Source organism: Plectrocnemia conspersa, unplaced genomic scaffold (genome assembly GCF_051122295.1).
Source record: "Plectrocnemia conspersa isolate PC_06_02 unplaced genomic scaffold, ASM5112229v1 ptg000004l, whole genome shotgun sequence".
NCBI lineage: Eukaryota > Metazoa > Arthropoda > Insecta > Trichoptera > Polycentropodidae > Plectrocnemia > Plectrocnemia conspersa.
In genome coordinates this window covers 18311960-18334294 of record NW_028277168.1, presented here as the reverse complement: position 1 = coordinate 18334294, position 22335 = coordinate 18311960, and the positions used below count along the sequence as shown (strand labels likewise).

At 30.3% G+C, this 22335-nt stretch overlaps 1 protein-coding gene across 4 annotated transcripts in view; it reads right to left on the bottom strand.

Moving 5' to 3' along the window:
* Nucleotides 1-22335, bottom strand: part of sbm (L-type amino acid transporter sobremesa) — a 55745-nt gene that overhangs the window by 12332 nt on the left and 21078 nt on the right. The window contains exons 1-2 of one of the 4 annotated variants that reach the window (XM_088184112.1): nucleotides 12578-12680; nucleotides 7954-8349 (exon numbers count right to left, since the gene is read on the bottom strand). The exons of 2 other annotated variants lie outside the window; for them this stretch is intronic. In XM_088184112.1, coding sequence (XP_088040238.1) covers nucleotides 7954-8077 — 124 coding nt within the window. In that variant the 5' untranslated portion in view covers nucleotides 8078-8349; nucleotides 12578-12680. Of the gene's footprint in view, nucleotides 1-7953; nucleotides 8350-12577; nucleotides 12681-22335 lie in introns of those variants that run through there. One more of the 4 variants, XR_015809276.1, reaches the window with a different exon arrangement.

Here is a 22335-nt window from a genome sequence, read left to right as displayed (position 1 = left end):
AATATAATACAGCATATCTGAAATTTGATCGATTATCAAAATATTAACATTGCGTGTTCACAAAATAAGCAAAAAGTTAGTTTTACAATTGCCAATCGAAACAAAAAGTATATAATACGATTGACACGCGATGTATTTTAAGATTTTATTAGGAAAAAACGATCAAGTTTGCCATTAAAATTGTAGATAAATATTAGTGCCATTCTCTAGTGTAACAAACAGTAAAACATCTAATTGCTAGCAATTTTCTTTACAATTATTGCTTTTCTACTACATCGATGATAAATAATTTAAATACTGGAAAATACACTGTAGTAAGACTAAGGCATTGTGTTCGATTTTCAAAAGCAAAATCTATTTTTACCATTTAAATGACGCCATTAATAAATACGAGTTGGAACTACAGTACAGTATTTTTTCATTGAACGTATATTATAAATTCCAATTATTAAATCATAGAAGACCAATAATCTTATTTGTAACATCTATGATAGTTTACAAAAATTCTCTCTAGCATTATATAATATATCACTGTTTTGATAATAAACATTTTAATTATTTTATTTACTCGTTTCTAATATTGATTTGTTCATGAAATAATACAATGATTTTTTTTTAAATAAAAGTTATTCAAAATATTTTTTAAAATCAGTCAATCTTAGTTTTGAGTTCATAAGAATTCAGTGAATCTAAATTGCAGAGTTTTGTTTGAAATTATTAATGATGTTGCATTGAGCTTAAGTGGGAACATAATTATTTGGGCCCTGTGTATCTGCTTTTATACACATGGGAAAACTGCAACGACATTGCTTGGTATTGAGTTTTAAACATACAGTCTTGTCGTTTGTATAAGTTATAAACGGCTTTATGACTGACACTTATTTTGTGTTATTAAAAGCATATACAAAATCTGCTGATGTTTAGGTTTAGTACGGTTTTGTTGTGGATTTGCAGGTCTTACTAAAAGCAAGAATAACATTTTTATCAGGGCTGTTTTTATCAGGGCGTTTAAAATTATAGCGACTCCGACTTTAACTTATATCCGACTCCGACTTCGATTTTAACAATTTAAACAAGATTATCTTTTGCCAGGATTTAATTGATAGCAATGAAAATAATGTCAACAAAAAAACATTAAGCCAAAAAAGACTACGTCCAATTAATTCACTTTTATTGACTTATTATAATGATATATTTTAAAAAAGTAAATACAAAAATATATTAAATAAAACGTTACATTAAAATACATTTAATAATTATACTCGCGCAAGAGGAAGAGCTTCTTTCATTGGTTTTATTTTGCCAGGTTGACCAAATCTAATCTTAAATTTTTATTAATACTAATTTTAAATTTAATCTGTACCATCCGTAATTAAAACTGAATTAGATCTTTAAAAAATAATTGCTTTTATTAAGTCAGCGTTAATGAAAGCTCTTAAATTAGATTTGATTATTTTAAACGCACGCAAACGTGTTAAAGAAAATTATAAAAATGAGTCGTAGTCGGTCGATATTTTACGACTCTGACTCCTCATAAAATACCACGACTCCGCGATTCCGACACTAACACTACATTTTAATAATTTTTATACAAAAGTATGAAGTAAATTAAATACCCTTTAAGCACAAATTTTGATACGAACTATACTTTCAAACAACACAGAAGTAACGTTATTTCAGCTTTTTTTAGTGGGACAAAAGTTGGCCAGTCAGTGATCGTTTTTTTAATATTTCGCTTTAATTAAGATTCAATGTATTTGCATATTTAAAATCCACGTCAAAAGCAATAAAATCGTGCCATTGCAGTCGCAGCTCAATTAGGACTTTTTATTACAATATTACAACTTGAGTGAGAATCGAATAAAGCTTATCTAAACCGAATTTTGACCAATAGGAGAGCGCAAAAAAATTCATCCCTTCTCAGAAGTCAAAAATCTACGCCAAAAGCAATAAAATCGTGTCGGTGCCGTCGTAGTGGGAACGCTCTTTATTTTACTTTTTTTATATTATTAATTTTAGCATTAATATATAATATAAACAGCAATGGTCCCAATTTAGACCCCTGTAGTACACCATGAGATACTATTTTCTCTTTTGAATACGCAAATTTTATTTTAACTTTTTACTTTTTATTTTTTAAATAATTAATAAACCATCTTAAAACTGCTTAAAACAACTCGAAAGATAATTATTAATATATTAAATTATACTACTATTGTTTGCCATTTAATTAGTGAAATTAACGTTTATGATAGATAAAAAAATTAAATCATAATAATTCATACTATAATATATAAATATTTAATATACCATATTTAATGGTTTTTTTTTAAATTTTTATAGCTAATATTCTATTTTAATTATATTTTTTTTGGAATGAATAATATTTTCTTCATTTTTTAATTTTTCTTTTCTATATTAAATTATTTCATAATTGAAAACATGCAAATGATATATAAATGCTCTGATAATTCAGAAAGTAAAGATATAGAAACCAGAAAATATTTTTAAACTATATTATTTTGGGACTGGGACAAAACCCATTTATTTATTTTGTAACATAGTCACCACATACATTTAGTGAGCCTGTGAACGAGTTGATAAATTCTTACGTAATATGAGTCTTTTATGCAAACAAATAATATTTTTGAACAATTCTTAACATTGTGAATTGATCAACGCTAATTAAAACTAACTAAAGTTTATTTTTTCAATAAGTTCATCAGTGATAACGTAGGTCATTCGCCCCATTTTTCATCATACATGTATGTATGTACATATATCGCTTTTTTCTGATTTAAGTTTTTATTGAACTCAGCATTAGCATATGAAATTCGCTTGCCAAGATTAGGAATTGATACAGCCATTTTAAACATCCTGCAAAAATATATGTGAGGCCTGTTGATTTTTCTACGTTCACTTTTTCCGAATATTTGATATAAATCAATTTATTAGATTAATATATAATATATATATATAATATATCAATTGAGATACTCTTTAAATAAATTGGAAATAATGTTCGTTGTTGTATGTCTAAAAAGAAAGGAATAGCTCACTTTAATACAAACGTTTAACGACCCCTCTCACTCTGATTGAAGCCTGTAACTGCCTACTTTACTGTATTTTGAGTCGTTTGACTGCAATCAAAAGCACTCTCGGTATACACGTATACATAGTATATAGTATATATAACATTTGAGATAAATTTAGCAATTTTCAACAGAGACACTGTAACGATCGAGGTATCCATATAATAACGTTATGAATAAACGATCCGCGTAGCTAAATTGCTTTACGACAAACATGCTGCTTCGTAGAATGCAGAGTAAATACAATTTTAACGTTATATGCGGGACGAGAGCATTTCCAGCGTTTTGAACGAGCTTTCGGTCTCGTTTACGAAAACGGTCCAGCGGAAATAATGTCTCCGATTCTGTTTTCTGCGGTTTCTATTTTCGTGAGCAGAATCAAAGCGTCGCCCTGCGAAAGTCGCCGCGTGGGATGACACTGGTGTCTGCGGGTCATTATTAGATCGTTGCACGAAATAATCGAAAGCTCGTTTATGCCACGACGAGCTTTCGTGCGTGTACAAAGTCATGATTGCATTTCCTGATACTAATAGTTAGAATTCTTTAGCACAGATGAAACACTATTATATGGTATTATAATATTATATATTTCTCATTTTCACTAAGAGTGATTCTGAAATTCTGGAAAGAACAACATAGTTTTGTCCCCATCCTCCCTGGAAAAAGCTGAAATGACGACCCTGATTCCAAACCCAAAATTCTCAGGTTATCCCTCAAAGAAAATCTAAAAAAACAGTATCGAATCTATCCCGAAAATATGTCATTTCAGTGAAATCATAATGGAATATATTTTCACTGACAAACATATTACCAGTGAAAATATAATTTATCTGGTAGGTGCTACTAAAATGGTATAATTTCAACTTTTTTTCGTGCGATGTATAAATGTTACATTGAATGTATTTTTAATATTTTTTTGCTTGTGTCCAAATACATTTTCACCAGTAGATATATATTTCTACTCGCGAAAATATAAATAAATTTGACATTTGCGAATCGTCCATTTGCTGTTCAAACGCAAACCTAACCTAATGAAATTTCAAAAACTAATCATGGTTTTCTACTAGCGAAAATATAATTTAACTGATTAAATTATATGCCGCTCTAAAATGTTTCTTAACCTTAATTTTACAGTTACGAAACGTCCATTTTCTGTTCAAACCCAATTTGAGCTTGTGGGGGCTTATTTATATATGTATTTATTTTGTTATGGCCGAAACTTGATGGCACTCTGGTAACACTAACGTGACGGCGGCACTTTATTTTGGTGGACTTTGATGGATAGACAACGGCAGTGGTGTCTCGTCCACCGTTCATTATATCAATAACATGTAAATTAATTAACTTTAAATAAATAATACTGCAGCTGCTTAATATTAGTTTTAGAATTTTCATTTACTCAATTCTAAAATGCAAACTAAGCCAACTCATTTCCTAGGGCAAATAAGCGGAAGAAGAAACACAGACTGGCGTCACATCTCGCATATTGCTCCATAGTTTGTCAGCACTTCGAAATTATATTATATTTAAAAAATATTATAGCTGTTCTTACCGATATTACTATGGATTTCTGATATGAGACTGTTGGTTAAAGTGTATTCAAACCGAATTTCGCTCAATAGGAAGGCGCAAAAACAATTGTCACTTCTCAGAAGTCAAAAATTCACGTCAAAAGCAATAAAATCGTGTCAGCGCCGTCGCAGTGGAAACGCTCGGTAACGAGCGTTCCCATTGTGTTCAATTAGCGCAAAAAATCAATTAATTGCTCGTAAAATATCATTTAATTAAAAAATATATAATGGTTAATAATAATTATTTTAATTATTCATTAATTACTTATATAATCGTTCAACTTTTTGAATTTTATAAAATATACATAGCACAATGCTGCGAGGGTGTCAAAAGGAAAATGCTTAATTTATTATTACACGCTTTTTGATCAGAGCTTTTTAAATCAACAAATTTAAGATCAGCTGTGATTTAATTAATTCAAAAAAATTGATAAAACATTTTGAATACATAATTTTATCAAATTTATACAATCCTTATCGGCGTTTGTTTTGTGCGGATTTGCATATTAATGAAATTAACCGCGAATGAAATATTTGTGTCTTGAAACAAGAAATAAAAAAATGGAGCATGTACTTCACAACAAATTGTGACGCACACCTATTTTTGTGATAAGCGTTATACGATAATAAATTGTGAGCCTTTTCAACATTTTGTTTCGTTCAACGAACGATTTCTGTGAATTTCGTTCATAGTAGACAACGCCGATAAACATCTATTTACAAATGTTTTTCGAAGGCATAAAAGCATTATTTTTGTACAGAAGAAGCATCTTATTATCGCGTAATTTCGAAACAAAACAAATGAATTTTGAATTTGAATAATTACAATAAATAAAATAAAAAATGAAATTGGAATTATATTTTCATTACTCACGCAAAAGTTTTCGTTAAATAAAGTGGAAATTTATAATATACTTAACATCTGCGCGATCAGTTGACATTTTATTTAAAAATAAATAACATTTATACACACTGTGAAAATATTTAAGTATCACTATTTTCTTTCAAGGAAATATAATCTTATGGATAAATGTGCCAAATTTTCACTTTGCGTGGGTAATTGTATTACGAGAAACGGCAGTGTAAAGTTAAATATTTACAAATTTCGTGCTGCGCGGAAGAATGTACATATTTTTAAATTTATTTAAAGTTAAATTACAGTCCATGAGTCACAAATGAATAATATTACCGATATGAAAACGTTTATTCTTCAATGATAATTAGGCACTTGCCTCTAAAAACACAGCGGTGAATCGGTAAGAGCAAGGTCGGTACTAAATGGGGGATGTTTCAATAGAATTAGGGCGGTACTGTGTTTTGGCAACTCGATTTTGATTTATATAGCTTGACCTAATAGGCACTATCGTAGTTTGCGAAAGGTGGGGGGAGAGGGGAATATGCCATATTTTTTTCTATATGCTGTTTAAAAATGGCGTAAATAATATAAATAAATAAATCAAATTAAAATTTGATTTATTTTTTCTTTAGTATGTTTATGGATTTTTACCAGGATTTTTGCCTAAAATGATAGTACATTCATTGAGATGCGCCACTATCTTTCAACAGCTGCTTCTCTCTGTTATTATTGCACTAAAAAACATGCGTTTCTAGCTCGAATAGTAAGTTACTAAATTTGTTCAATTAAAATAAAATTGTTTTAAAAAACCAGTAAATCGCGGTTCGTTAAAGTTTGCCGTCCCTGCTTTATACAATAACAACCGAAATTAACGCTCGAGCAAAAGATACTAAATATAACGTGACAGAAAATAATGGATAATATATTTCGGTGACAAACAATGTTACGTGGGGTAGATTGATTGATAAGTTGTTTGTATGTATGATAGTCTTTATCCTTTATTGATTTAAAACAAATAATAATATATGATGAATTACATCGTTATAAAAAATGTAACAGAAAAAGTGAGAACTGGAAAAATCAATGCAGTAAGATAATCTGCATTAGAGGGGATAAGATGACGATGATCTCAACATCGAAAGTCGAAACGTTGGAAGAGTTTTGCGGAAAAAAGGGGCGCTACGCGATCTCTCATATTTCATAGTATGTAACGTGATGCATTCCATTACAAATTTACATACATATCGTTGAAACAATCCAATAAGAAGCTTTTATAAGCGTATGGCTTTAAAAATGACGCTTAACTAAAGTACTTTTGATAAAAGTTTTGTTGTAAGTTTTATGTCAGGATGATGTTTAATTAATGCAAACGTGTTATGCAAATATTCCAAATTACTACATATAATCTAGATAAAAAAATAAATGCAGCAGTTAGCTTTAAGCTATGTAATCCCACAACTAATTTATAGAAATGTGTAAGTATTAAATATACTGTAATATTTATATAATGATATTACTATCACCGTTCTTTTATAAGCCAAAAACATTTGTAGTAGGGCCAAAATTTCTTTGATAAAAATAGAATCATTCTAAGAATTAATTTTAAGCTACGTCATTACTTGAGAATTTTGATAATACGTATGTACTTATATTATATACCAAGGCATACTATCTCATTTCAACAAAATCTCAAAAATAAAGCATGTTTACAGCAAAGTAGAAAAGTAGTTCAAATTTCGAAATACTATTATCTTAGCGAGAAACTAAAAATAGAGCAACCTCAATTTATAGCCAAAATCCATTTCAAACATTTTTAATAATACGTGTATTAAAATATTTATATCTAACTAAAACAGTAACATAAATATGTATGTATATAGTGTTTCTTATACATTTTATTTTACGGATTGTTTTATTATGTGATTTATTCTGCAATAAACTACACAATAGCGTAATCCTATATTTAATAATATACTAATAAGTAAAATAAAATTAGATTTAAGCAGACGATAAAACATATTTGTATATGTGTAATAGTTTACACAAGTTTAATTTATAATTATTAATCTAATTACATTTTAGAGTTAACTCTTATATTATTAATTTTAAATTAAACATTATAAATTTATCACATCCATGATCATAATGCGCGAAATAGGCGATATCTTAAATCTAGTAGTTTAGTAAGTGTTTGAGTTGGCAGGTACGGTATGACTTTCATATAACCTTTTCATAAGTTGCGAAATTGTTGAAGTTTAAACTTTGTCCATCAACAATGTCAGTGTTGATATTCGGACGTGTTAATTTCCAGTATTAATATTGCACAAGCGTGAGTAAATTACGTTATTGAAAAGTTAGCTTATATAATATATTATCAGTGTATCATGCCACAGAATATTGTGTTTTATATTTTAAAGATTCTATTGATTCAGACCTCTTTCGCGGAGCTCGTGAGCATCATAGTGGATATCTTCGTGCATTCCATTTCCATTGGTGTGTGGTTTATCATTGGACAAGTCACACGGACGTCCGAATATCCGCAAAATATGGTCACGCATCTCATGAGAGAAACTTGATCTTCTTCTGCTATTATTACTACACTATTCACTAATCAACAAATGTCCATTAAATAATTGTTTGATGTTCGATAGTTATGTTATCATTTCATCCGATCTTTGTAATTTATTTTTCATTGGAACATATCAACAGATGATGCTTCGCATATAGTTCACAAATCACAGTAATCACAACCATTTTTAAGGCAGATGCGTGAAAATGACATTTCATTGCTCACATCGAATCTTAATAATAATAATATATTATTTATTGCCTGAAAATAATAATTATAGTTTTAATCAATAGTAGTGCTTCTCAAATTGATACTATAAATTATATTTATTAACGTGAAACAAAAATAACAATGGAGCTTTCGTGAAAGCTCTCTAAAAATTGTAATACAGTTTTTTCTTTGACACGATGAACATAATAAGATATCTGATTTCAATTTTACTTGCGTACGTTTCCATTTTCTATGTGCTTATATCAGAAAAAAATACTCCGACGTATTCGGAATAATAAAAAATTATCTTGGTACCTGTCCGATTATATTTTTCAGTAAAATATACACATATAGAGTATATCTTTAGAAAATTTTCCGACCCTTTCATGCGATAAGCGTTTATAATTTTCCATAGAAATATTATTATACGAATAAAAGTCTTGGGAATAATTCCTGGAATTTAAATATGTTTTAAATACGCTAAAACTGCAACATAAACATGAAACAAATAGTAAAACTCAAGCAATGTTTTTTAAATGCTTTGATGAAAATGTAAAATAAAAATTCATGGAATTTTCAGAATCGTGTGGGATAAGCTGTATGTTTGTATCTAAAAATAAAATAAAACGAGTTTCATCCATATTCAGAAAGAGTAGAAACGAAGCGAATATAAATTTCTAAGTATTCATAAACCAATTTTCATATTATTAAATTAACCCATAACCTACCACAAATAATACTTTTTATTGTTAAATATATAAAAGTGAATCTTTAATATAAATGTTTATAAACAGCAATGTTCATAGACTGTTTATAAATTTGCATATAAATTGTTAAATTACATATGCTTACATAACTTCATGTACTTTTAAAAATGAAGTTTTACTAAAGTGGAAAAATATCACAAACTATTTTATTATCCTAATGCAATTGGGAGACAGAAAAAGGTGATGAAACGGTTGAAAAAAAAAACACAAAAATATGTGTCATTCGTCGGTACTATTTTTTCGTGACCGTGACATTATTTCCAAATATACTCAACTAGATTTTATTAATATTTAACTGATAAATTGCAAATATTGTTAATGTTTATATATTGTTGTAAAATATATGAATCTGAAACTGTAAATCAATATACATATATGTACATTTGTAAGGGTTTTTTTATTGCTTTTTCTAAACACATCAATAATACTGATACATCACCTCTCTCAATTTACAAAAAGATAAGTATAAATAATTCTCTAGTCTCGAGATTTGTGATGGCACGTGTAGATCTAATTTTATCTCTAGAAAAAAAATCGCACACATCGATCGCTACTTCGACCTTTAAAGATAAAATTAAGACGGTCGATTTGTGACCCCTGCCTCACAATATTTCTAGTGAAATTGCATGTCGGATTTAACTCTATGCGAATTGGGAAAAGTAAAAGCTCGCGCGCTCGAATATTATATTTCAGAACTTGGCAAAGCTCCGAAATCGGCCGGTTAATAAATTGCGATACAAAACTATTGTTTTGTCTTGGCTGCGTGTGGTTTATCACGTGCTATAAAATTTTCTCGAGCTTTGGTACAGAGAAAAATAATCTGGCGTGTAAAAAAGAGGTTTGACAAGTTGCGCAGGAATGTAGGATAGTAACTATATTTTAAATTATAGTTTCAAAGAAAGAGAGAATAGACTAAAATGCGGTTGAATTTTATGTTATACACGTTTACCCAATTTGTTATAAAATGTTTTATATCGCACGCTGGAGATATAAATTTTCATGGCTAGCTTATTAATATTTTTCGTAATAAGTTTGCTCAGTTCCGTGCTAATATTTAACGTAAATGGCTCTTACATTTTTAACTCTATTAATATAAAGTATTTAAACCCGAACTTTCGTAGCCGCATAACTTTTTTATTTAAGTTACAATAACCAGTACTTAGTATATACAGAATAAAATACCAAAAAATTAAAATCTTAAGCAAAAATTGTTTCATTTTACTTCTATTCTCTCAATATTCTCGTACATATATAAATTGTTAAAAATGCAAAAATAAGAAGGGAATCATATATAATTGCTCAGTAAAAAGCATCAATGAAGCAAAGGCGCTATACAAACAAGCCCTTGAGAGAATCGGCATAATATAACACTCAAAAACTAGACGTGAACAATGACTTTTGAACCATACAAATTAATCAGCAGCCACAATGATTTCGTTTATAAAAGCCGCCCGGAAGACATATTTATTCACTCATGCTTCATTAAAAGGGCATAGTTTGGCAATATATATTATAATACTGGTCTTTGATGCTTTACTGAGAAAGTATATAAAGCGCTTTTTACTTTGTCAGACATTCACGCATTCCAAAAGACGTCAAAAAGTTATTCTTAATTCCAATGCTTTTGTTTATTATTAAAAAAAAATTAATATGAATATTTTTAAATGGTTGTAATTTTTAAAACAAAAGTGGTTTAAATCCGCTAAGTTGCACTCAGAGCAGGTAGTGAGAAAAGATATGGGGATTTTTGATTACAACTCCGAAAATATTGTTTGACAGTACAAGTTTTATGACCAACTCAAGGAATTACGATTTGCAAACATTTCGTCCCGACTTCCTCGAACGTCTTAATAAATGTTTTACTATTTTTCGCGTTCATTTATGCTTTAATTAATAACTATAATATTAGGTTATCCCAAAATAAATGTCGTTTTTCAGTTGTTCTTTGGCCGTTGATACATAAATACGTATTTTGTTATATTTGTATTGCACATCAAGACTAAAAAAACAGAATTGGAAGCATATCCCAATCAAAACATAAGCTGACCGAGACACTAATACAGTCTGATTCAACAGTGCAACGGAGATAAGGTGCATGGGCTCTATACGAATTGACCAAAGAAAACAAATCAGCGCTCAAAAGCTTCTGGATCTTGAAGCTGAGTCGCCTTTCTTGATCACTGAGATAAGAAATGGGTGCTATAAAAATGTTATGTTGTGTGTATGATGAGATTGCAAATGGATTATGCATTACGAAATTCCTGAATCTGGCCAAACATAACAGCGAGCTTATATTGTGGTCAGCTGGAAGTAAAAAAATAGGCCTGCATTTGTCAACAGAAGTTGAATGGTTTGTAACACGACAATGCGCATCCCCATGTGGTAAAATTTACTCTTGATAAAATCAAGGAACGTGGCAGGAAGATTTAATGGCATCCACCGTATTATCCAAACCTTGCTCCCTACCGGCTACTGTTTATGCTAATTATCATGAGATTTATAAAAGCACTATGAAGTCTTCATAACAAGCATTTTGTAACTTTGAATTTTATCTTTTGAATCTTTGCGAAAATATACAGTGATTAAAATGTTTGTAAACTACTATAAATTTTATCTCAATCTTCCATATGAGTAATAGTTTTACCTAATAATTTATTTTTGTATTAAAATCAAATTAAATTAAATTGTAATTATATTGTTTTTTTTATTTTTGTTTTAATCTTAACTGCAGATATAATTTAAAAAAAAATAAAAATTTCTTCCTTTTATTATTATGAATTATTTTGAAGAACATTTAATACACAAAAAACATATTTTTAACAAAAACATAAATGTAGTAAAAATAGAACAGCTTGAAAAATAAAGTGGTTTTAAAGTTTGAGAAAAACTGATTTATACAGTAAAACATAGTTGTGTAACTTTAAATATAAACATTGAGGGAAACAATAAATTTTATGTATTTTAACTAGGTTATGACCTGGTTTTTATTGAAATATGCAGATAGCTTATTTGTTCGTCACACAATACGCAAAACTTTAAATGAAGCAAGTTGAGAAGAACTACTGTTGTATTCGTCGCATCTGCGACATAACACCGCATCTCGCGCGAATCAATAAAAAAATAGCACGGTTAATTTATTTATTGTCAAATTCGGCTCTGTCGAAAAGTGAAAAACAATATACTCGTTTTTATTCACTCGCCAAACGCGTCGAATCAATCACCGCGCGAGTTTGTAGGACAATGAGCGTCATTAATCTTTTGTAAAAACGAAATAGGAGCAAAATTGAGGTCGAATTTTTCACGATGTCACGTGCTTAATTTTTTTCAATGGCAACACTGACGAACGTCGGGTGACGCACGAACAACACTGACGCGGTTCGTTTGAAAACGGCGAGTGTATGCACAACATGCGTGTAAATACGCGACGAGGCTTTCAGCACGTAGCCGTAGGTGTTTTTTCGGCGGAAATGGGCGACGGCGCCCCTAGCGACGGCCGGAAGAAGTAACCGCACCGATTCGAATCAATCCTCGGCGGGAGAGTGTCGCGAACGCTAGTCTATGGGAAAAGCTTTCGGGCGGAGACGTCTGTGCCGTTACGCGGCCTGACACCGAACTGTCGGGCTGCTGGGGGTATTTTTGGCAAGCGCCCCAGAGCGCCCGGTCAGCTGACCCCCACTGGCGCCGCTTCAGTTTACAGCTTTCCACCGACCGGAATCGCGTGCGTTTTCTTAACCTCAATTTCATCATTTTCCCCCCTCGATTTCATTTTCACTCATCGAAAGACAATATTGTATCACAAAACTTTGCCTCAACGTGGGTATCATTTAGGTTCAAAATTTGTAATTTAAATTTACATATGAGGTACATCCTAGGAGTACGTGTACTGATTTACCTATGTACTAGTCCAACATTTTAATCCACGGATAGCGACCCGGTACCAGGTCACAAAGGGAGACCTACGAAAACCTACGCTTTTTGTTCTTTCACGAACCTCAAATATCAGTAATTAACAATTGAATCAGGACTTTTAAAATAATTAACAATTGAATTAATCGAGATAAACGACAACTCTGTCAGGTCCACGCCACACGTTGCTGTTGCGCACTGCGCCGCGCAACTAGCTGAAACGTATGTTTCATTACTAAAATGTTAGTTTTTGATCTAAATATCGCTTTATATAACGATTAAGATGTGTTATATCAAAATTAAATTGATTGGAACAAATATATAAGACTGAGTAGCGATTTAATACGCATAATGATCATGTATGTTTATCAACGGTTATGTATCAACGCAGAAACTTATTAGAATTCCGACGGAAAAGCGGCAAATCTGCCATTAAATCGACCACACGATTGCGTTTATTCTGCATTGTGAGCAGACGCGGCATCCATCTTGCCGATATATTTTTCATACTCAAATTTTCGTTTAAAATTGAAACTACTGAGCCTGTGACCTCAACAAGTTCGCGCACTTTGACTCGTCGATCATTGAAGCCCATATAGTGGATTTCGTCGATCATTTCTGGCGTAGTCACCTCAAGTGGACGTCCCGAACGTGATTCATTACTTGTGGATGTACCATGTTTAAAGTCATTCACCTGATTAAAAACAGTTTTAAACGCTCATGCAGCTTTGATGTATTTCGGTATCTTGCCTTTCAAATGAATGTCACTACACGAAGCTCGTTTTTTTCCATTGTTTGAAAATATCAAAGGTTGTTTGCTTCAATTAAGTGTAAAAATGAAAGGACGCGATGGAAATGAGTGAACATAGAATCTGGAACAAAATTGCCAGATTTAGATCTATAACCAAACTGTCGTGTGAGAAAGTACTCAACGACATATTCCACAGAATGCCAATGATGGATTTTTGTCTGTCTAGTAAGGTGTATCAGTTTTAACAGGAAAAGGCGATATCATTTCTAATGCCTTTTGTCACGCTCTATAAGGGCGAAGCAGGCTCTTTAATACTAGTTTTTCTGATAAAATAATATATAAAACGATTGGAATTCGAATGTTTTTCTCCAATGTTTTTAGTTGACATGAAACAGTATCACGTTTCGCATTAATAAATTGTTTGATTTTAGTTGCACTTCTTTATATTTTTTATAAAAGTAAATGTTTCTTTATTGGTATGTGTATATGAAAACTATGTATTAACATACCTAAAGAACAAAGAAGTGATGGCAATTTTTATGTGTTACGAAAGTATAAAAAAATCTACATATTGATCGATCAGTGCTGCGCTATCTCTGTTTGTGTTTTAAAAATTCGTTACGTTTGTAGTAGAGCAAAACATAGAACAACGGTACGCTATCAAATTTCAAGTCTGTCACCGAGACATTCGCAAATGTAATGGAAGCATATAAATATTCGACTATATGTTTTTAGGTAGCACAACATTTTTAAAGAGGTCTACCAAATGTTAAATATTATACTCAACAAACGATCAAAACGTGCAAGCTATGATGACAAAATACTATAGAGCAAAAATAATTAAATAAAAATGCAATTTATAGAATTTGATCAAATGCTTTGAACATATGGAAAATATATGCAACATTTTTGAAACAAAAAACAATTAATTGGAAATGTATCAAAAATAAAGTAAACGTGTAGATGTTTATGTAAAGTAATAATAGCAAAACAAAGTGGAACACTAAAACATATTAAAACATCTAAGATGTGACAAATTATAGGTAGAATATTAATATTCGATCTAGAAAAACTTTTAATGAACATTTCTTAAAATTGTGTGAAATTATCCAGAATATCCGAAAATAAATATGTCAAAATATATGAATGGGCAATGTTTTGAACAGCTTAAATTATATGAGAACGGAAGGTGGATTGTTTAAGTTCCGCACAAGTCTCGTATAAAATCGAGTATGCGACTTGTAGCACACATATGCCGGTAATTGCTGCAGGGGGCGTCGAGGAACCCACCCCCGGTCATAGTATTCGGCAATTTTCACTGCAAGACGTATTCAAAAAATGCGCATACGCAGCGTATTTTTAACTCATAAACTGCCACTTTTTCTGAACAAAATGTTGAAAGATTAATATTATTTTAAGGAAAACTTTTTTTAAATATTACTTATACAATAACTGGAAAGTAGATATAGTGGACAGATCAGATATCATATGGATTGCCTCAGTTGAGGCTTTCATCGTATCTAAAATTCGAAGTTTGAATGCTAACAGTGAAATATATGTATAGTCCAGCTTACGATGTTTCAGTGCTATATTGATTCGCCGTTTAGCTTTGAGTAACCTTCAATATATATTTCGACAAACTATGTTAGAAAAAAAGACGTAGTATTTTTTCATTCTAAACGGGTATTTATTTTGTTAACTTAATTTATATATGTACGTGTTTTATAATAAACATATTTCTAAAGTGCTACTGTAAATAAACAAAGAAACACTCTAACTAGTTTTGCTCTCGCACAATAATTTTGTTAGATGTAAGGTGAACACACCCCTGAATTAAAAAAAAACAGTAAATAAGGTCGCTACATGAATTTAGATATTTTATTCAACGGCGGAAAAAAAAACTACTTTTCTTATTCATGAAATAAAAATAGTATGTTAAACTTGATCGATTTTATAAGTTAAAACCAACATCTTGTAAACCATTTCTACGGAGAAAAAAATAAAAACATGTTTTATTCATTTTTAAGCTTATAACATCAATAGATAATTAAAGCAAATTCTTATAAAAAATACTGTTGCTTCATAGGAAAATGGATAAAGCCGATCATTTTTATTTTTGTTAAGGGATAATTAAGACTAGTCAACGCAAGTGATTTTTTAAACATTTACAATTTTACAATCTACACCATTTTAAAATATATAATTTCATATATAATAAATTAAATGGTTCAAACAATTAATCACTTTGTATCAAGATAAAATTTTTTGTCTCATTAAAAAGAGTAGACAAGCTAAAAAGTGTAATCTTAGAAATACTAATACAGAATCAATACGTTTTGATAGTCTCATAATAACTTAAGATATTATTATTAAATTGTATTATAGAATTAACTTCAATGTTAATATTTATATAATAATGCATTAAGTGATACGTTAAAAAATAGTTTATTATGTGAACGAGGGTAATCTGTAAATATATTGTATTTACACCACTGCATTGCGGTTTGTAACACTGCGTAGTAAGGACTGAAATAATTCTTGAACGCTGTTTCATGAAATGCGCACTTTATTAAGAGAAATTGATGAAAGCCTTACTCAAACGAAGACGTTAACGTAGCTACAGGGAGCAAGAAAATAGTTTCACTACAAAAAGTATATCCGAAAATTATTTTGATATAGTCCACATACATTTGAGAAGCTTTTAAAATTCTACGAATCAATACCCTTAAGTGTAAATTAGCTAAGCTGCTATAATATGGTAATAATTATTGAATAGTTTCATAGTCGGAATGGCGTAGTTCGTAAGATCTAGACTGGTACCCGAAAGTTTGGGGTTCGAGTCACGACAGTAGTCTCGAATTTGTATTTATAAAAATGGATTATAAATTATAATACATATAATAATTTATAATTATTAATAAATACGTCACCGATTCTTAGACTGATAATTAATACTTGTAGATATCCACTAAGTCTGATTGACTTGTCTAGTAGGTACAAGATTTACCCCGTTGAAACGCATTGGGCTTACGCTCATCAGGTTACAATGGAAGATTAAATATAAATAAATATGTTATAAAACGCTAATTTTAACTACAATTTTATTAATTAAAATATGAAATATATCGATTTACAGAAATAATTTTTTAATAAAAAAAACACAACACCCCTCAAGAAATAAATATAAAATTTATTTATTTACTACTACGAACGACTTGTTCCAAGCACATTGAACAAAAATCGCCCTTTCAATATGAAACAACCTAATACATAGGTGTAGTCATCGACAGGAAAAAAGTACGTAGATGAAAATATGGCATGCGATAGTAACAGAAAAAAGAAGGGAATTTCATTTCGTGGAAGAAAAGTAAACCACTTATTGTTATGAATATTATCTCCCACAACTTTATAAAATATCTATTTATAGTACTAAAATATTATTAGGGTGTTCCTTACAACTAAATTTCTCGAATTACATCATAAATTAGGGCAAAGGGCGTAGAAAGTGACCTATAAATACTGAAAAGTGTCTTATGGCGGTCAAACTGGAAAATTGTTTGCTATAATATCTTTAATTTAATGAAGCCCTAAAATAGTTAATACTTTATAAAAAATAAGATTTAACGCAACAGTAACGATAATCTGGTTAGTGTGGAAATGATTCATACATTATATGAATATAAAAGTAAAAAATAATAAATATAAAACGTTCAATTTATAAAGACAAATCTGATAAAATATGGCTATTAAGATAAATGTTATCGCATGTAATTAATTATTATTATTATTTTATGAGAGATATTAATCAACGCTGATTTTAACCGACTTGATGAGCTTATGAATTGCAACATGCTGATAAACTGTATAATTAATAAAGTTGACACTAGAGATTTTTTAAATTGGCAAATGCGAAGTATTCTTGGCTTGATAAATAAACTATCATCACTTGAAAAGCTTTTTTGTATGTAAATATAAAAAAATGCGCTGCGCCATTTGCGTTTATATTATTATTTCAGTTATATTTATTATTCTCACCACAAAACGTGTTTATGATGGTTCTATGTATGTTTGAAAAAAAAATATATTTACAGCAAATATACACAGATTTATTATCTGTAATAAAAATTATGTAATTTCAGTCCATAAAACGCTAATTGGTTTTGATTATTGCTCATTTTTCATTGCAAGTTTATGCTTGAATGTATTTTATATTGACACACTTCAGTAGAGCTCTTTTAATCTTTAAGTAAAATTTAATTAAAGTAGTTAAAAAGATAATTTAAATTTCCTTATCGTAAAGTAAAGAAAATTCTTACCGAGAGATTTCAATTTCCTATTTTCATTTAATGTTCAATTATGGCGAAGCAAAATGAGTCACAGCATATAGCAATTCATATAGAAATATATACATAAGTCTACAAAAGGTAAAAAATGTACTCAATAACTTAAAACGTCGTTTATGTTAATAAATAAAATAAATTGCAAGTTTAGAATCCATTTGCACGTAACGTACAGTAAATATTATATTTAAGTAGAAAATTAAATACTACGGCATTTTGTTATTTTAACATTTTTCCATGGCCATGAAATGAAAAATCCATAGATATTTCAGTAAATTTTTAATATTTCAAAGGTTTTCAGCAAAGTTATTTATTTACCAAAATAAACGAGCGACAACTTTGATTGTCACATGTCTTGACAGCAGAAATTGGATGGCCAATACAAGAAAAAACAATTTACCATGCCTCTTAAAATATTAAAGAATAATACAATTTTCCTAATTTAACTTAAATAACCATTCGTGGTTTAGGGTTTATTAATTACTTATCTTTTAATTTTAATGTTCATGGTTACGAATCGAAATTCGCTGCCACTAAAAACCAATTCACTTCCCAGATATATACTCGATTTCCTGTCAACTAAAGCAAAATGTTTAATTATTTACTACCGTACTTGGAAAATGTGGCATGTTAACACTCGATTATCTCTTAATCGCGTTCGACCCGTATTCCTAATTACAAAAAAGTTATATGAAGTTCGGTCGGAGTTTGCAAAACAATCCCCTCAAAAATTCCGATGTCTTGTAATCGTTTCCGAAATTAGATTTATCACGTTAAATACATTAATCGCCAGATTATATACTTTTATATTCAATTATATTTGCAAAAACTATTCAATATGATTTTTCTTCCTATTTTTCAGGGCTTCCAAATGTGTGGATACGCTAATTATCTTCTGTTTGAGAATCTATTTCGACGCATAATTATCTTGTTTGCTAAACAAACATCACGTTAAAGATATAAATTATACTCGAAAATGCTTATACAAAACAAACACGATAAATGAATATTACTTTATTCTAAAATGATTGAATATCAACACTTGATTAATGTTTATTTCTAATTTGTGTAACATTTTATTCAACACAATCATTTTATTATTGTTCAGAATAAATAAACGCACCACAATTAATTCGATTATTGTTTGTATAATGGCCATTATGACGCATTGGGGTATCCTGTATAGTCATAAAGGTCATATTTATCAAAAAGTATTTCTAATAGTAAATATGTAACTTTGTTATACTAGATTGATTCCCTAATAAGTTCACGCTAATTAAAAGTTAATATTCATAAATATTCTCTGACAACACATATAACAAGCATACACACACAATAAAAAAATCGATTACGCAATTGACATGATATATTTTTGCAGCAACGAAAAAATATAAACATTCATGTGTCACAATGACTAAGAAAACAAGATTGTATTTGATTTTTTGGCAATGCTCCCCAGAGAGGAGCGAGGAAGTAACTAGCAAAAACATACTTTTAAATAGTACATTCTTCATGAATCTGTAGCGAAAATAATCCAATTACTGAATGAAGTATATGCAAACATATAAATTATCTTATTTGTATAAATAAATTAGCAATTAAAATTACCTAATAATGTAATTTTCATCACACCATACATAGACTATGAAAAATTCACATCTGATAAATATTATATCATCTTTAAAAAACATGTTTTAACACAAATATCATCGAAGTTATCTTTGATTCATACAAAAAATCCAAAACACTATTATTTGGTGTTTGTGCAACGTCTTTAATTGTTTTCAATTGAACGTTATAATACTCTACTAGGATTAATTATGAACACTGTGTTGTGTCATTTATTAATTGTACGTTAAATTTGCCCTATAACTAAACATCTTTAAGCAGATAAAAGTGTGAACTTCTATAATACTTTATTTTGCACTCTAAAACATTTAAGAAAATGCAATTAAGTTAATCTTTATTATTTTTTTGGGTATGCTTTAAATTGTATTGAGCCCTATTTATCAGAATTTAGACTGGAATATTTTTTTTAGGTAAAGTAGAACTAAATGGATTCATGTTTTATATTCATATTTTTTTGAAAGATGATAGGCAGGAACTCTGCTATAAGACAGCTGGATCGGAAGTTTCGACCCATGGGAAATGCTATCCCTAATTGAGCTTTCACATCGGTCCGCGCACTCTCCTGATGCGAGTTTGACCTCCTACCTGGGATGTCGCGAGCCACAACCGCGGTCGTATAAACCATTCCAGATGGTATCCGTGATCCCTAATCTATTTGGAGAACGAGGTTGGAAAGTGGAGATGCGGTGGAAGGATTTCGGCAAAGATCACGCATACAGTGTATTCTCTATAGGAGAGAAATAGTTGTAACACAACCTGAAACAAGTTTTAAGATACGTTTTGCAGTGTTTTTTCTTATGGTCATTGCTGTTATAAATAACAGAAATAAGAAGATACATTTTGCAAAACAAAAAAGTCACAATTGGGCTGTGATAATGGAGTGGTACATCTGGATAAAAATTGAGTATATGCGTTGCTGTAATACACATGTTTTTTCAACGTGGTCAGTTTTTACTGTTTTTAGAAATTTCATATTTCAAAATATCGTTCCAGAAATATAAATAAAAACATTACGAATAATATTGAATAATGAATAGGTTAAAAACGGGCGAATATATTCGGTATTCGAATATTTAAATGTGTGGCATAGATCTCTATTAGCACCAAAAGAATAGGACTAATAGCATGCTGTATGTATAATATTATGGAAGGGTTAGTCGACTACAAGTACCTTTCTAATGTCAGCCATAAATCAAAGGAAATAAAAAAGGGTTGCTGTATAAAAGAGCAATACATGAAATGTGAGGTTGCCGCCTTGCGACTTCTTTTAAATTTTTACGGCCGTTCGAAATATGTCCAGATAACACGTGGCAACTCTAAACCTCCCTCTGGTTGGCCACGTGTATAAAAACGGACACACAACACCCAATTTAAGAACTTCCGTTCGAGACTCGTTTCCAACAACATAGAGCCGCCGACTAATGACAGACGAAGATTGAAAAAGCTGCCTCTTCTCTCTCTATGTAAAATCTGATACAGCACTACATGCTAGTCAACATCATTAAGGTAATGAGGTAGCCTTAGAGTGTCACCAATTCATAGAAGCAGTCGACGTTGCTGATTACACAACATGCAGTGTCTAGCATCAGCGGCAATATATAACTAAGCTCAACCTTCCCCTTACGATACTCAAATAATACACACCCTCCGGTGATGTACACGCAGTTTACATGTAAAAATAAGTAAAAAATAATGATTTAAAATTAATAAACACAAATAGTAATTTAACAAGTCGTATTATAAATGCTAACGGCAAGAACATCGCAATTATTCTGTATAAATACAAACAATTAACGAATCAAATATTTATTTACTAAAATATTATTGAAACAAAAAATCCAACTAGAAACACTTAAAACACTACAATATTTATTTTAAGTACTTCTGATATTTTAATTCTCTTATATAGTATGTAAATATGACACGAAGAAATACTATAATATGAACGTTTTATTCGTCATATTTATAGAGATATTCTCATAATAAAATGACATGTACATTTAGTGTACATCACATTTAATTAATGGTTTAATAAGTATTTGCTAGCAAAAAAGTGTCACTAGGATCATGATCCCGTTCATGCTGAAAAATTCAGAAGCTTGTTCAAACTGGGTGGTATTTATGTCGTGCGTAATGATGACACGGAAAGCGATGCGGAAGTCATCCCAAGACACTAGTCGAAGCTCAGCTGTCCCTCGAAGAAATGCGTTAAAGCGGATACCAGGAGACGGTCACAGCAAAGGTGGATATTTTAATGTGTTAGAACCTTATACTATATCTGACTAATCCACATATTTTTTTCTAATGTTAGAGGTCATATTTATCAAAGTCAACCCACAGAATCAGATGAGTTAAACTCGTGATACACAGATCTTTATTCTACCTAAGATAATGGTGACTACTAGTAATTATTGCTAACATTTTCTTGTGTTTGATTGAAATCAAATTTTGACTAGACAAGTGTATGTAATATAAGCAATGAATGCCATACGTATGTACGTATATGATTTTGGTAATCCGGTTATTAATTTAGTAAGCCAGATGTGTACTCAGGTACTTAGGAGAGTTGACATCTGACGCACATGCACGAAAAACTATAAGTAGATAAGTACACATCAGAGCTGCCAAACAGTTTCTCGGAAAA